General features: G+C 39.7%; 1 protein-coding gene across 1 annotated transcript in view; it reads left to right on the top strand.

The window, feature by feature from the left end:
* The first annotated feature begins 8633 nt into the window (after positions 1-8633).
* Positions 8634-15170, top strand: part of LOC104391129 (chromosome unknown open reading frame, human C10orf128) — a 16884-nt gene continuing 10347 nt past the window's right edge. Inside the window, exons 1-4 of the mRNA XM_010000359.1 lie at positions 8634-8688; positions 13122-13172; positions 13977-14087; positions 14751-14775. Coding sequence (XP_009998661.1) covers positions 8634-8688; positions 13122-13172; positions 13977-14087; positions 14751-14775 — 242 coding nt within the window. The remainder of the gene's footprint in view (positions 8689-13121; positions 13173-13976; positions 14088-14750; positions 14776-15170) is intronic.

Here is a 15170-nt window from a genome sequence, read left to right as displayed (position 1 = left end):
CCTGATTTAGCAGTAGAACAAATGAACAGGCTGATTGCCAGAAGTACAGAGCACATCTTGCAGAGCAGAAAATGTGCTGCTCTGTACCGTGACAGCAGCAGGAGGAGCAATTTAAGGTGAACAAGACACAACCTGAGAGTAGTTGGGATCTGCCTCCCAAGTCCTGAAACTCTGAGTGACAGAAATATAAACATCATCTGCAAAAAACAAAACTAAATTTCCTTTGCCTTGAAATCACATACAGTCCCAGGAGAGATAAAAATACTTTGAAATGTCAATGGTTTAACTTCCCCTGAAGTAAAACTATGGCTCCAGATATTCAGTCTCTGGTGTTCCACACCCCCCACTCCCCAATAACCACAATGCCCTTGGAAGTGTTGACCCCATTTTACTGATATGAATTACTCACAATGGCTTCACTTGAACAAAGCCCAACAATCTTACACAGAGTACAGATCAACAGGAAATGCAACAACATTGGAAGAGAGTTGGACACACTTTACCCTTTCTTCCTGGGCACTGCAGTTTTGCTCCTTCATCACACATGCCACCTTCAAAGAATAACACCCAGCCATTTTCTGAAGCTGCTTAGGAGATTTCTAATTTTCATCATGCGCTTCAAAGGTATTTTAAGACACAGATGAATATATCAGAATGTGCAACAACAACAAAGTCAGGCTGCCTAGGATGTTTTGTTCATGCCATATGAACATAGGAATTTTTCCTACATAGGAAAAATTCGAGCAGTCCTGTCTCAGTAAAGGAACTTTATCAACATAGAGTCCTCCAGTGACTGAGATGCTTATTAATTAGAGGAGCAGATAATATAATCCAGTCAACACTGGAGTCTTCAATTTAGGGTCACTCAGCCCTAAACCCATTGCTCAGAGAGCCAAACTCTCTCTAAGGACATATTTATTTACAGGGAGGACTGTGTGTCAAAGGACCATGTTACTGAAGTCCATACTATCATGGAAATATGCAACAGGTTGAATTAACGTGTCTTATATCAGAAATTGTAGCTGGTAGCACAAAAGTGCATTTCCAAAAAGGTTGTCTTAGCACAATACACTTTTTCTAATGTTATTTTGGTAGTGTTTTGTTGGTGTATGTTTTGGGTTTGGTTCTAAATAAATAGATAAATAAAAATCCAGATTTGGTTCTCTGACTTTGTAACAGCATCTGTTCAGAGTCAGACTCCTGAATTTTCCATACTGTAATAGATATTTTCTACTCAACACAAGAAATCTATCCATGCAATAGAGAAGGACACACAGCCATAAAACCCCACTGGGTTATCCATACGGGAGTACACACATTTTTTAGACAATGAAGGCAAAAATATTGCAGGGTATTTTCAAGAGCCAATGTGGGTGACAGATGGGGAACCAGCTGGTTCTCTATGGCATATTTACCTGCAGCAACAAAGCTCACATGATCCCACTGACAGTGTGTGTGTTCCTCAGGACTCCCAAAGGCACCTGAACTTACTGAACAATTTAAACTAAATCTGAGATATAGTTAAGATCTTTTTCAAGTTGGTGAAGATTTTGTAATTTTAAGATAAATTTCCCACCTGCTAACCCTCTGAAAGGTAACAGAGTGGAAAAATAATCCCTTTCAGGTGAAAAAGCACGTCAGATGGTCTTAAGTTGCTACTAAAATGTGACCTGTGACCTAAAAGTTCTATTGAACATAAAACAAGATCAAGCTACAAAATGAAAGAGAGCCTCTGTCTCTATTGACTGTGATTTGCAGCCTTGCTTTTAAAGGAACATAGGCCTAATTCTTGGTCTTCTCAGTTTCTTTGACTTGTTAAACATCTTTTCTGTGTGTTCCCGCACCCATTCTTCCCAGTGTCTCAGATATGATCTTGATTTTTTTCCTATATCCTTAGCTGGCTGAAACACTTCCCAGTCATCTCCTACTTCTAGGCATTCCTGGCAAACTGACAGGCCAGATGGTGATTTTATGAGAGGCTTGGGAGAGTTTTACTATTTATCTTTTTAACCTAAATAAACTATTTCATACTAGACAATTTGTCTCCAACTTTTATAAACATTTCCTACAACAGGCTTCAGATCAGGCTATGGTTGTCTAAGACACAACAACTCAGATTACAAGTTTCTGTAACACCATTCCTCAGAGCTATGGTCTACACATATATATGATGTTGTGGACTTGTTTAAGGGTCAGCAAAGGTAATCCTAAGAACATACCTATAGGTTTAAATGTACTAACTGGAGATAGATACCTCTCCTAGAAAATTTCTACCTGAAACCAGAAAGGAATTTAAAACCTCCAGTCTAAAGCAGAGGCAAACAGGGAAAAAATGCTGCCATTGATGGTGCTCTCAGTATGGTACCTGGAATTCCAGTCTGTGGGAAATGACAGTAATAAGCACAAGGAAAATGCTAGGGAGACACTTGCTGCAATAGCCATGCAGCACAAGGTCTGGACAGGAAGGAAAAATTTTCAGTGGCTTATAACATGGTAGGTCCAACCAGATCTCCCCCTGCCAAACACAGATGTGCAGGTACAGTGGAAATACATACTATCCTGACCATAACACCACCTTGCTGAAAACCCTGCCCCACCGCATGCAGGTGCCAAAGCTCTCCAGCTGAAGGCTGTCAGTATGGGAAAGCACACCAGAGAAGCACTCATGTTGTCTGCACTGAAGTCTGAGCAATAAACTGTTTGTCAGGAAACGGTATCAATAGATTCTCCAAGATCCAAGACCATGCCTATGATACAGTGACAGGCATCTGAAACTCAGCCTAGACTGTTTTCATGCACATACCAGATATGCACTTTTCAAGCAGAAATATGAGCTTTATAGTTTCCTACAAAAAAGCTTTATTTTTCAACCCAAATTTATACCTACTTACCCGTTTCATCCCAGTATCTGTTATGCTCATTGCTAAGTGTTACCCCAAAAGATATACAACTTCCCAAAGTGACATGCAGGTGTATTCCATCATCATGGATGAAATTCCCTATTGTTGTAATATAATTTTTCCTTGTTGCAGCATAACACAGAAGCAGTCTACTTTAGAAATACAAAAAAAAATCTTCACTGGGAAGCAAGAAATAATGACACATAGATGCAGTCCTCCTGACTGAAAAAACTAAATACCCCTAGTATAGAAGAAATTAAGCTTGGTAATAGTGAGGATACCACACAACTTCAAAAACGTAAGAAAAGAGCAAGATCTGGGGCAGGACATCAGAAAATGAATAGACTGCTCAGATGAGCCATGGACTGTCTCAGCATTTTCTTCCCTGATGCTGCATGAAAGACACTTGAGTACACATTTCCCAAGGCTTTTTTCTTTGCCTTCTTGCACCTATCCGAGTTTGCAACAGCAGTAAGCTATAGTGTCCCTCAAGTAAAATCAAGAAAACATGTTTTTAAAAATATACCAGCATCTCTGTAACATGACATGTTATTTCATACTAAAAAGGAAACAGTCATGGAGGGAAAGAAGAAAAAAAAAAAAAAGAAAAAAAAAAAGAAAAAAAAAAAAGGTGCAAGACTGAAATGTTGAATGGTTTCCCACAACATTTCTTAATGTGGAGGGAGGAAGGCACTGAATAGCTGGAGCAGGTGTGTTTGCCTTTGTTAACACAATGGACATCTGTGATTCTGCTGCTTGCTGAGATGTGGAATCTCTCCCAGTTGTCCCACCAGCTCAGAATCCTGACAGAGAAGGAGATGGTGAAAATAGCAAAGGAAGAGCAGCTGTGAGTTTTCAAACATAGTATCCATTTGTTCTGGATGCCCATAGCAAAAGAACCTTGATTTTTGGCAGTAACCAGCCTGAACATGTTTTATTTAATTTGTTCTGTGATGTGACATGAGACATTGATGGAAGGCAGCATGTCCATGCACACCAGTCTGCCCTGAGGTTGCCTAACCTCCATTGATAACTATCAAGCCAAGTGCACAAAAATTCAACATTTTTCTAAGGATCTTTTTCAATCAGAATCCAAGACTTTCTTCACCACACCCTGAAAGCAAATTCTGAGCCTGAGGACTGGATTTGTGTGATAATGAGTACTCATCAAGAGCTGTTAATGAAACAAAGGACAATGAAACCAATGGCCTTTTGGATCAGACCAATGAACCATTTCAATCCATTTCTTCCCGAAGTGGCCAAAATAGAGGATGCTGGCAATGGTTACACATAGATCAGTCAGTAACAGAACATCCTTGTCAGTCAGGAGTCTTCTTTTTTATTTCTGACTTTGAAACTGAAGGGAATCCATTGCATTTGAGTTTCCTCTTTCTCTTCAATTAGACTCAATTGCCATTATTTAATGAGTATTGTGGTTTTTTTAATGTTTGATTTGTCCTGCTTAAAATCTTCACATTTGCTTTCTCTCTCCTTGCTCATTTCTATGAGATTCTTTAATTCACACTGTCAATGGCTCTGTTGTGGTTCCTTATATAATTCCTTATATAATTGCCATGCTAAAAGCAATCTGAAATTTCTCCTCTCTAGCTAATGCCTCTATTTGCTACATGCTTTTGCTTCAAGGACACAATCTTACAAAATCATGCAGCTAGTCCTGGTTCAAATAACTAACCTGAAAGAGAAAAGAGGCACTGCTGTGTGAGTAAAGGCTTTGGTGAACATTCTCCTAAACGCCCAAATGAATTTTTTAGTTAAGCCGTATAAATCAGTCCATCTCTACAAACACAAACTGTGCTATGTCAGTTAAAAAAAAAAAAAAAAAAAAAAAGGAATGAGCACTTGCATATCTAGCTCCTTGGAATCTTTTCAGGGGATCTCCTTTCTGAACCCACTGCAATTATCCTGTCACCCCACTACAATTATCCTGGCATCCCACTACAATCACAAGCTGCTGCACTGGTCTTTGTTTTGTTCCCTTTAGGGCAATTTGACTACATTTTTGTACATGGGATGTATTCTACAGAGAATAAAAGTTTGACAGAAGGACAAATTTCTTTTGAACCTCGGATAGAGGAGAAGGCACAACATTTTAATGTGTTTCTAATTGCAGACACCATGACTGTTCATATGTGTAGCAATAAAAATAACCATAAACCTACCTAATCATTAAAGTAAAGCAAACAGCTCCTCTCTGTATCATCATACACAGGTACTGGAGTTGCTAATAAACCAGGAAGAGCACTGAGGCACTGGAGGAGCATCTTTCCTATCTCCACAGTTTCTTAAACAACTTTAGAGGCATATTTTTATTAAGTATATGCAAGGCAGATGATCTTAAACCTCAGAAAGAGTCTGTATAATAATTGTGTGCTCTTCTAATGCTCTCCAAGGACCTATTCAGAGTCCATTCTGAAAGACAATAATATATCAAGAACTTCTGCAAACTTCCTCCTAATGAACACATGCCAATTTGAGACCAAGAATTCTGGCCTCAGAGGACAAAATAACCACTGCTCTTAGTCTCTGGGTGTTTTGCTACTTTATTTCAGAGTGATTCAAAATCTAATTAAATTTCTAAACTCTAATGAAATTACAGAAGAAAAATCATTTAGGATTATATTATATACAATTACTCACAGCTGAAAATTACAGTTAGCCTCTTTCAACAGGATAGGGTCTCCTGAGAAATCCTTGTTACTCTTGTAACATATAAATCTGACATTACTCCCACTATTTACAGGTTGAAGGTAAAAGCAGAATTAATTAAACATATATATCCTGCCCAGTGTCCAGATGTTGGAGAGTGGGTAATAGAAGGAAGGTTGATGATGACTATGCTCGAAAACACATTTCCCAGTTTGGTCAATAATCAGAATAAGCCTACTACAAAGCAGGATTTTATTAAGCCTGGCTTATTCTAATCAGTGCTTTTCCTTACTGGAGGTATGCTATGAATGAGAATAGTGAAGCATACACAGTCAGCAGTGCACAGTCAGCTAGCTGAGTTATCTGAACTATTTTGTGGAGAAACATTGACAGAATTCACCAAGCAGCTTTAGAGAGTTCAGACAAATACTCAGATGTTTAGTTCCTTTGAAATATGACCACTGACTTGGGGCGAGGGAGGAGGGAGAAGAAAAAAGAAAAAAAGAAAGAAAAGAGAGAGTTGACATTCATGTTATTCCCTCCATAAGAGCTTCTCATGAACCTTGGAGCATGGGATCATTTGCAGATGAAACATGTGTCCTGCATGAACATTGGGGGCTTCTTAGGAGGATCCTGATATCTTTTTCCTCCAGCAGGTGCAGAGGTTTTTGTTTGCTTGGTTTTGGTGTTTTGAACTGTGATCCTGGGAGAACCAGAAACAGTGAAAGAGCAAAAATGAACTACACACATGCGCATGTGCACACACACACTCATGGGTCAAAGCATTAATACTTTTTATCACATCTACCATACTCAGTCAGTTCTACCTATGCCTCACACAGCAAAATAAGCCAGGAATCAAGCCCACCTCAGAGAACATACGGGTCACCTTTACTTATATCTTTACCCCCTCAAGAGTCTTATTTTTTGGTTAGCACTTTGTTTTGCTAATCCCTCCACAAACACCTGGAAGTCATAAACACGATTTTTTACTCACAGCTTTTCAGAGCAACTAAACATTTGTGAATATCTTGCTCATTTGGAGCTATTTTTCTTCCAAGGTGGCCATACACGTGCAGACATTAACATTCCTTATGGTCTACAACAGTCCCATTAAAAACAGACTTCTGGAAAGAGGGCTTCATAACCATGATTTAACTCAGCAAGACAGATATTTCATCTAGCCTTAAGATGTGAGATTCTGCTGAGACCAGATTCCTCAGACATTCCCTCACTAACAGAAACAAACAAAAAAAAATTTATCTTACAACTTCTCACTCAAGATATACTTCAGATTATTTTGATTGCAATATATCTGCATCTACAGGAGATAATGATACTAGACAGCAACAGACTAAAGCAGAAAGGCAAATCAAGAATCAAGAGGTAAAAGCAACACAGAGACTCTTGAGAGCTGGGGCAGGGGTGGGAAAGGCCCATATCCTTGTACTTTCCATTTCTGAAGGATGGACCTGAAATGTGTTGGGAGAAGTGGGTTCACTTAGCAAAAAGTATTAATATTAACTTGTATGTTTTGTTACCATGCAGTCTTGGAACAAGTTAACCTGTTTGAAAAGATGAAGTTTCCTGGAGGACAGAAATTTCTGTTTTTTCACTGTGATTCAGTTTGACTCCTATCAAAAGTCCTATCTGCCAGTAAGTTCCCGCATTTTAGAATCATGCATTTGGCACAGAGCTGATAACGCTTACTAGATCTGTTACAGCAGAATCAGATAGAGACATACCTAAGCTGTGGGTCCTTCCTAGACCTAAAACCAGACTGAGGTTCTTGGTCTTACTAAAACTAAAATACTTGTGTGCATTTCCAGACAAGCCTTTGTCAATAAATGGTGCACCTAGGAAGCTTAAGTATCACAATCCAAGTAAAAATCAGCAAGGATTTTTCAGTCTCAACATTTTGAATCAAGATTCAAGTCATACAAGCCTCATTTTATGGGAAGGTTGGGGTGTTAGGTGAGAAATGGCATTATTAAAATCTAATCATAGAATCATAGAATCTTAGGGGCTGGAAGGGACCTCGAGAGATCATCTAGTCCAACCCCCCTGCCAGAGCAGGGTCACCTAGAGTACATCACACAGGAACTCATCCAGGTGGGTTTTGAATGTCTCCAGTGAGGGAGACTCCACAACCTCCCTGGGCAGTCTGTTCCAGTGCTCTGTCACTCTTACAGTAAAAAATTTTTTTCGGATATTCACCTTGAACCTCCTATGCTCCAATTTACACCCATTACCCCTTGTCCTATCACTGGTCATCACTGAGAAAAGCCTAACTCCATCCCCCTGACACTCACCCCTTACATATTTGTAAACATTGATGAGGTCACCCCTCAGTCTCCTTTTCTCCAAGCTAAAGAGACCCAGCTCCCTCAGCCTTTCCTCATAAGGGAGATGTTCCACTCCCTTAATCATCTTCGTAGCTCTGAGCTGGACTCTTAGTTCCTACTATGTCAAGATATTTTTCTCAGGTAGAAGCTCATTCTCAGTAATGAGCTTGTAATGGTTTTGCAGCCACGATGAGACTCTGCTCCTGAAAACATTTATTAGGAAAGGGAAGTGTTCAGCCAAATACTCTTATCCTCAAAACTCTATTAGGGAATTCACATTGAGTTAAAAAAAGAAGCTGGCAACGTTGAGAGAGATTGTTTTAGAAGATTCTCCTTGTAAGACACAAAACCCACTTGCATCTCCACGGATTTACAAAACTTCAGCAGTGACCAGTTCAATGTGGTAGGACTCCTTCTATTTTATAGAAAGAAGTATTAGCATGTAAATATCTCTTACAGAGCAAAACAGCTGACCCAGGCTGTAACTGTTGGCTGTCCACCTCCTCCCCAGTACATTTTAAAACATTTATATGTTGAACTTAAACCCTAAAAGGGGAACTTCTGTTTGTGAACGTTAACTACTCAGGATGTGACCATCATTTCCCAATGCAGTCATGTGACATGCTGAAAACTTTTTTTTTTTTTTTTTTTTTTTAAGGTGCTGCAGAAGAGCAAAATTCAGAAAACTTGAGTGAAACCACTCTGTTATCAAAACTCCACAATGACCTTACTAACAAACTGGATATCAGTCCTAAAGGCATTTCTTCTTCTCTTATGTAAGTAACTACTTCTTTTCCATCCTTTTTAAGAGTTTTATGTTTTGATTTGTTTTTCTGTTCTGTGTTTGGGGTTTTTTTGTTTTTTGTTGTTTGTTTTTTTTTCTGAGATTGGTGGGGTTAGTTACCTCCTAATCTAATTGTGTGCATTTTGTTTAAAACTCTCTTTAAAACCCCATTCCTTGAAGAAAGAATATTTATAGACACAGTGAGATATTCTGCTGAGTTTTCTAGCTAACATTTCCTAAACTGTTAAGGGGTCAGCTGTGCACAGTCCAGAAGACACTGGGAAGCTTAAATACCTGCATCTTTGCAGATGAGATGGTAGAGCTGCTGAGCATATTGTTTGGCACTGTATAGTACTTCAGCACAAGGATCTGTGTGCATGCTATCTGCAAGCCACTTTTGGTCTCTGCAACTCTCACTTGCAGGACTTTGATGCTGCTAATTCAGGCTGTTTCTAACACTTCCTGTCAGCCCAAAGCAGGGCTTTCTTATGCTCACAACTTGCCTCTTACTTCAGAGTTACTCACCTCCACTTTGTGCAGGGAAAAAGCAAGCATTATGGACAGGAAGTGTCAGCATGAGTCATATTAACATTGAGAGTAATGTGGTGTAAATGGGTTACTGTGGCCTCTGAGACATTGGGTAAGGGGAGAAGCACACTCTGGTAGCAAAAGCCTTATCTTTACAACTCCCACACTTCATGCAGAAATTTGTAGTGTCATCATCTATCTATGGGGAATCCCACAAGGCCAGTTCGCCCCACCTGAGATGTGCAGACCAGCTGTTTCAGCTTGCCTTGACTGGATATACACTCCTGTCTAAGATTCTGCAAGTAAAGTTATGTATAGTTTTACAGCAGTGCTGTCTTGTAGACCTTCTCAGGGTACACACAGGAATTCATTGCTCTCACTACCCTTTTCTGTCAGTCCTGCAAGCCCCCTACACCTTTCTATAGGCACTTCCAAGAGACCAGAGGAATGGAGACTGTCTACCAGAAAGGACATGGGTAACCAACCATTCTTAGAGATGTGAAGTCAGCAATGACTGCTCTTTAGTTATTGACTAGTTATTGCTCAACCATCAAATGGCACAAGTCCTATTAACACGGTAACATTTCCTTAGAGCAAAGAGATGCAAACTCAAGAGCAGCAATACATGTTCTACAGCAAAAGGCACATCACAACAGATAGTAAAGAGAATGCATTAACATGTCTCTAAGTGCCACATTGATAGGTGCAGGGAATGGCAAATCTATAGGCTTTTGGATGGATGGGTACCTAAAAAGGACTAGAGCTAAAATTTTGTTTTCATGTAAGAGTGACTTCTGTTCTCTTCTATTACTACAAAGAAGGATTTTGCCTCTAATTTGAGCACTAAGGAAGGACTCCATTTGTCTGGATGTTTGAATCATTGACATTCGGATCAATGTCAGGATCATTGCCTGTAGCCTTTCTATTGTCATAGATATTAATTATGTGACTCGGGAGTTGCTCAGGCACCTACTGTGAGTAAACCCTTTTTTCCACCTTGCTTTCTTGCATCTGTTACTCCAAAGACAAATGGCACTGAACCCTTGGCTGCTGCAATGCCACAAGACCAGCCTCTGTCTGCTGAAAAGAGAAGGAAAAACCTGAGATGGGGTAGTAAGAGAGAAGAAAGTCACATGGAAGCAGAAAGCAACAGAAGTAAAGGGACTAAGGCAAATGCCGTGCTCTGAGAAAGACAAGGCACACGTTGCTGTCTATCAGTGCAGGTTATAGCTGGGAGTTGTTCACAATATCAGTAAGGAGAGGAAAGTGAGTTACTCCTACTCCCTGATGCCCAAGTTGCATTCTGCACCACTTTCCATGCTGCACTGACCTACAGACAAGGCACCACATGAGCTCAGTTACGTAGCAGAAGACACAGGGAGAATAGCATGTCCCTCAGTGTGGCTCAGAAGCTGCTTTCTGCTTAGCCCAGCTCCATGCACAGCAGGTCTGAGAACGACTAAACCAGGGGCTCCCAGGTAAGTGTATTTATTTGTGGGTCTATCACCTACTCAGCAGATGTACCTTGAGGGAGGTAACTATGGGCAGAGGACTGCAGTGGGCAGCCAGGAGAAAAAGCTTCCTAAGCTACATGCCTGGTTCCAGCATAGCTGAGTGAGCCATGCTCCTCAGGGAGGCTGCCACAGCAGATTCATACTTACACTTTCTCCATCCCCTCACCTCTAACAGAAGACCTGTCTAGTCTGCAGTCTCACCTCCAGACTCACTGCCAAAACGCATGCAAAAAAAACTTTCTCCCTCCATTTGGAGACACAGCCTGTGCCTCCCACCAGCCTCCTAGTGCTACCAGGACTCCAGGGGGACATATCCCTATTGCAGTGCCAGGTGCAGGCTATGTCTAAGCCAGGCTCATAAGACAGGTGAGAAAGCATCATCAGTTGCCCTGAGATCCTTTGAAAAAAGGATCCATGAATTGCCCAAGTATAGATATCAAATTTGTCTGCAATGCTCTCCCATCCAGAAGCAAATATTCTCCAAGTCCAGAAGGTTTGATCAAGGCATGGGAGTTACTCAAAACCCAGCACACAGATACAAGGGGTCAGAAAGATTACAGCAGAGCTGTGGTGCTGCAGAATCTGAGGCATCACTTCTAACCCCTCTGTATCAGCAGGTGTTTGTACATCCCTAAAACATCTAAATTGAAGATGGGAACAAACAGAAACCAGCTATCTAATACAGTCCTCAAAAACAAATGGTATTTAAGCAGCATCCAATAAGTGATATGAAAACTTAATTAAAACCATATTGAAAGTATGAATTGAAAATGTTCTTTCTAGTCCTGTGGGTTTTCACACATTTTCTTCCCTCCTTTTTTAAAAAGAAACTAATAATTTCATCTCAATATATTAAACTGACCTACATAAAATATTCCATGTAAAATATTATTTCTGCCATAAATCACATAATCGGTCAGTGTTTTAATTCCATTACAAAGCATATATTAAGGCCTATGTATTATGATAATCAGGATAATAAAAGTAATACAATATTGCTTTTATTATGTCTGAATTTAAAACATTCTTCATATGAGCAAAAGAATAATTAAAGGGATGGAAGTGTTTTTTTTATTTATTTATTTATAATGAAATAAATTCACAGGCAAGAGCCTGAAAATTTGTAAAATCAGAAGCTATGCTTTTTACAGGCACTGTGTAGTCTTAGACTTTTTGCTTTTAAGTTTCCTTTAATTTGTAACTTTGATTTGGGCCATTTAGTATAGCCAGCTAGATTTTTGCAGCTTGGCTCATAATCTATGAAAATTCAGGATTAGAAATGTGATTATGACTAGGAAATAAAAACAAATCTGTTGCAAGCCACCCAATATATTAGATTTTTCCAAAAAAAAACTGTGGAAGCTCCAGAGCCCACACTCACCTCAAGAGATAATTTCAGCAGTTAGAAAAGTAAACAAAAGATATCTTTCTGTACAGATAACAAAATGGCTGATTTTGGAGTCAGACTATGCTTCAAGTTTAAAGCAATCATATTTCAAGCATTCATTTTAAAATGAAAGCAGTTACCCAAAACCTCAAGAAGACAGAATTATTTCTCCACAAGAGGTAGAGGGAAAAGAGGAGAGGCAAGCTGGGACTTGCAGTGCTGGACACCTTAAGAGTAGAAAAAACAGATATATTTAAGCCTTAAAGTCCCACTTCAGTTACAGTCAGACAACATTCTGTCACAGTTCCCCACTACACTGGGGAATGCCTATGAAAAGACAACATTGCATACAAAACAGTTGTCTTCCCAACTGGTCCCATGTTTACTCTCACCCAGGCAACGGATTGCCAAAGAGCAATAGCTGTAGGAGAAGACTTGATAGTCTGTTTGAAGCTTGTAGAGGAGAAAGAAATTGCATAGCAAGCTGTTTTAAAATGCAGGATTCATATCTGCCTTTAAAGCCGTCTCGTGCTCTGGGCACCTCATGCAGCTACACATCAGCTACATCTTTTGGAGCAAGGAGATTGGGACTCAAGTTTTCTGGAGAGGTGTGCTGAGCTGTGCCATAACGGCTCTGATAGCATGTCTTATTAGCTTTACTGCATATACAATCTTTCCTCGATTTATAGCAACTTCTCTTGAATACAGCTCTCAGGCTTGCAATGAGGAAACACTGAAACTGAAACCATGCTAAGACAACATAACGTTTTAAAGATGCATTTTCTGTTCTGCCCAAAAAACAACATGTGTGGTCACATTCCCAGGGTGTCCTCATTAACTTGACTGACAAGACTTCACTACTTCAGGATGCCTCACATCCTTTCTTAAGCTTTACCAGGATCCACCGATTCCTTGGAAGTAGCCAGACACGGCATTCTCCTTGAACACAGAGTACCCTCCTTGCTGTCCTAACAGGCTAAAATATTTCCATTTCAGATTTTTGGAGAGCAAAGGTCTATGCTTCTGGAAACCCAGAGGAGGAAATAGGTGAGTTTATGGTGAGGTTTTCACTTCCAGACAGAAAGTTAGGGGCAAATTGAATGTAAGAAAAATGAATGTACTTTCAGACATTTTTTGTATGTAGAAGATAATAATCTGACTGCATGTTTGCACAGCAGAGTCCTGCCAATGTAATTGGGGCCTTTAAATGACTTTTAGGTAAATGCAATGAGCATAGGGAGGACAGAGACTAGAACAAAGATCCTGAACACAGGCACCCTCCTGCCTGACAGAAGAAGGTGAACTCATGTAAACACAATGATGCAAAAATCACAATGTAGTTCGTAGTCTGCACTTAAAATTTCTCCTGCTTCCTCCTACTGAAGACCTACAGAGGCAGAATAGCTGGGCAGGGCAGGAGGCTGAGGTCCGGGAGGTAGATGTGAAGCTGTGTGCATGCAGCTATGGGAAGCAGGAATACTGGTTTGCAGAATACAGTGGCAAGGGAGTGGGGAAGGGGAATTTCAGTTTGTGAGGAAAAGTAAAGATCTAGCTCTAAAACTCAGCAGAGACCTGCATGCGACAAGGGCTAAACTTGTTCATTTTCATAAGATGGCACTGAGCCCCTTTACCCACAGGTTCACATAGTTTAATAATATACAGGGGGCTGAAAGTCAGCTCTTCCCAGCTACCTGATCTGGCTCAGCATTATCAGCCCCTTCTGAAGAATACAAAAGATTTTTTTATTTTTTTTTCAGGGATGCATTTAAACTTTGGGTCATGTCTGAAACATGAAGACTGTTTTTATTACTTAATGCTGTATACTCATTAGCTTTTTAAAAATTTTTGCAGATTTCACTTATGTGACTATAGGAGTTACACTGGGAGCATTGCTAGCAATCGCTTTTGTAGCAGTAATAATCTGCATGATCAAAAAACAAATGATTGACAATGTCTTCGGAGGTAAGAAAAAAAATACTCCTGATTCCTTATCCAAAGACCTAGATCTGATTATGTTCTGATACAGCAGATCTGAGCTTCAATAATAGGAACTGTGCACACACTACAACTCTAGTTTTTCTTTGAAGAACTATTTTCAAAGTGTCTAAAGTGCTGGAGTCCCTAGAACTGCAGATTCACATTTCAGTATGACCAACTCTGCTCTTTAGCCTTACAGGAGAAATAAATTTCACCTCAGCATACTGCCTGGGTATCTTTTAAAAAGTAGTTACTCTAAAACAAACAGACTCTTGTCTTTTCAACCTCAGTTAAAGAGCCTGTTGGATTTACAGGATGGGTAAGAGGCTCACTCACTTTTCTTAGTCAAAACTACTATTTGTTTCACTGTTTCCAGACTTTTCCTTCAAATGTGACAGTCTGACTTTAAGATTTGCAGCTTCCACAAGAACACATAGCAAAGCTGTCTATAATTTTCCACCATGATAGGTTTTCAAGATGCCACAGGAAAGCATGGTTTTCAACTGAAACAGGCAAAAGCTCTTTGATTTAACATCTTAACCAACTGCAGCCACGTTCTCCTGGTTGCATTCTCACAACTTCTGAGCAGCCTGATCACCAGTCTGTTCTGGTTTCTTAACTAACCACTTCTTTATTTTATCTCTTTAGAGTCAGATGGCAAAATGGATAGAAGGTAAGTGTCATTGGCCTGTGTGTTTTCTGAAGTGGTGTGATACACAAGGAGTAAAGTTTAACTCCTTCCTCTTCATGCATGATGCTTCCCACAACTGTGATTTAAATGACAAGACAAAGTGGGCATGCAAGGCTCTAGAGGACCATGATAGGCACTGTGTCTAGTGGATCTGCATGGAAAAAGGAAACTCCTCGTAACAGGGTTTGGACATTTCAAAAATAGGACAAAAATTCCAGCAGACAGATTCTTGATCAAAGGAAAACTTTTTATTATGTTGGGGGGGGGGCCTTGATTTTTCTTTTCTTTAGTCTCTACTATGTATTATAACAGAAACTCCTTTTTTTTTTTTTTTTTTTTTTTAAAAAAAAAAAGAAAAAGACCTTTTTTCAAAATCT

The sequence above is a fragment of the Chaetura pelagica genome, unplaced genomic scaffold (assembly GCF_000747805.2).
Source record: "Chaetura pelagica isolate M959 unplaced genomic scaffold, ChaPel_1.0 scaffold156, whole genome shotgun sequence".
NCBI classification, from domain to species: Eukaryota; Metazoa; Chordata; class Aves; order Apodiformes; family Apodidae; genus Chaetura; species Chaetura pelagica.
Note: the sequence above shows the minus strand (reverse complement) of the source record. Positions and strands in the feature narration are given on the sequence as shown.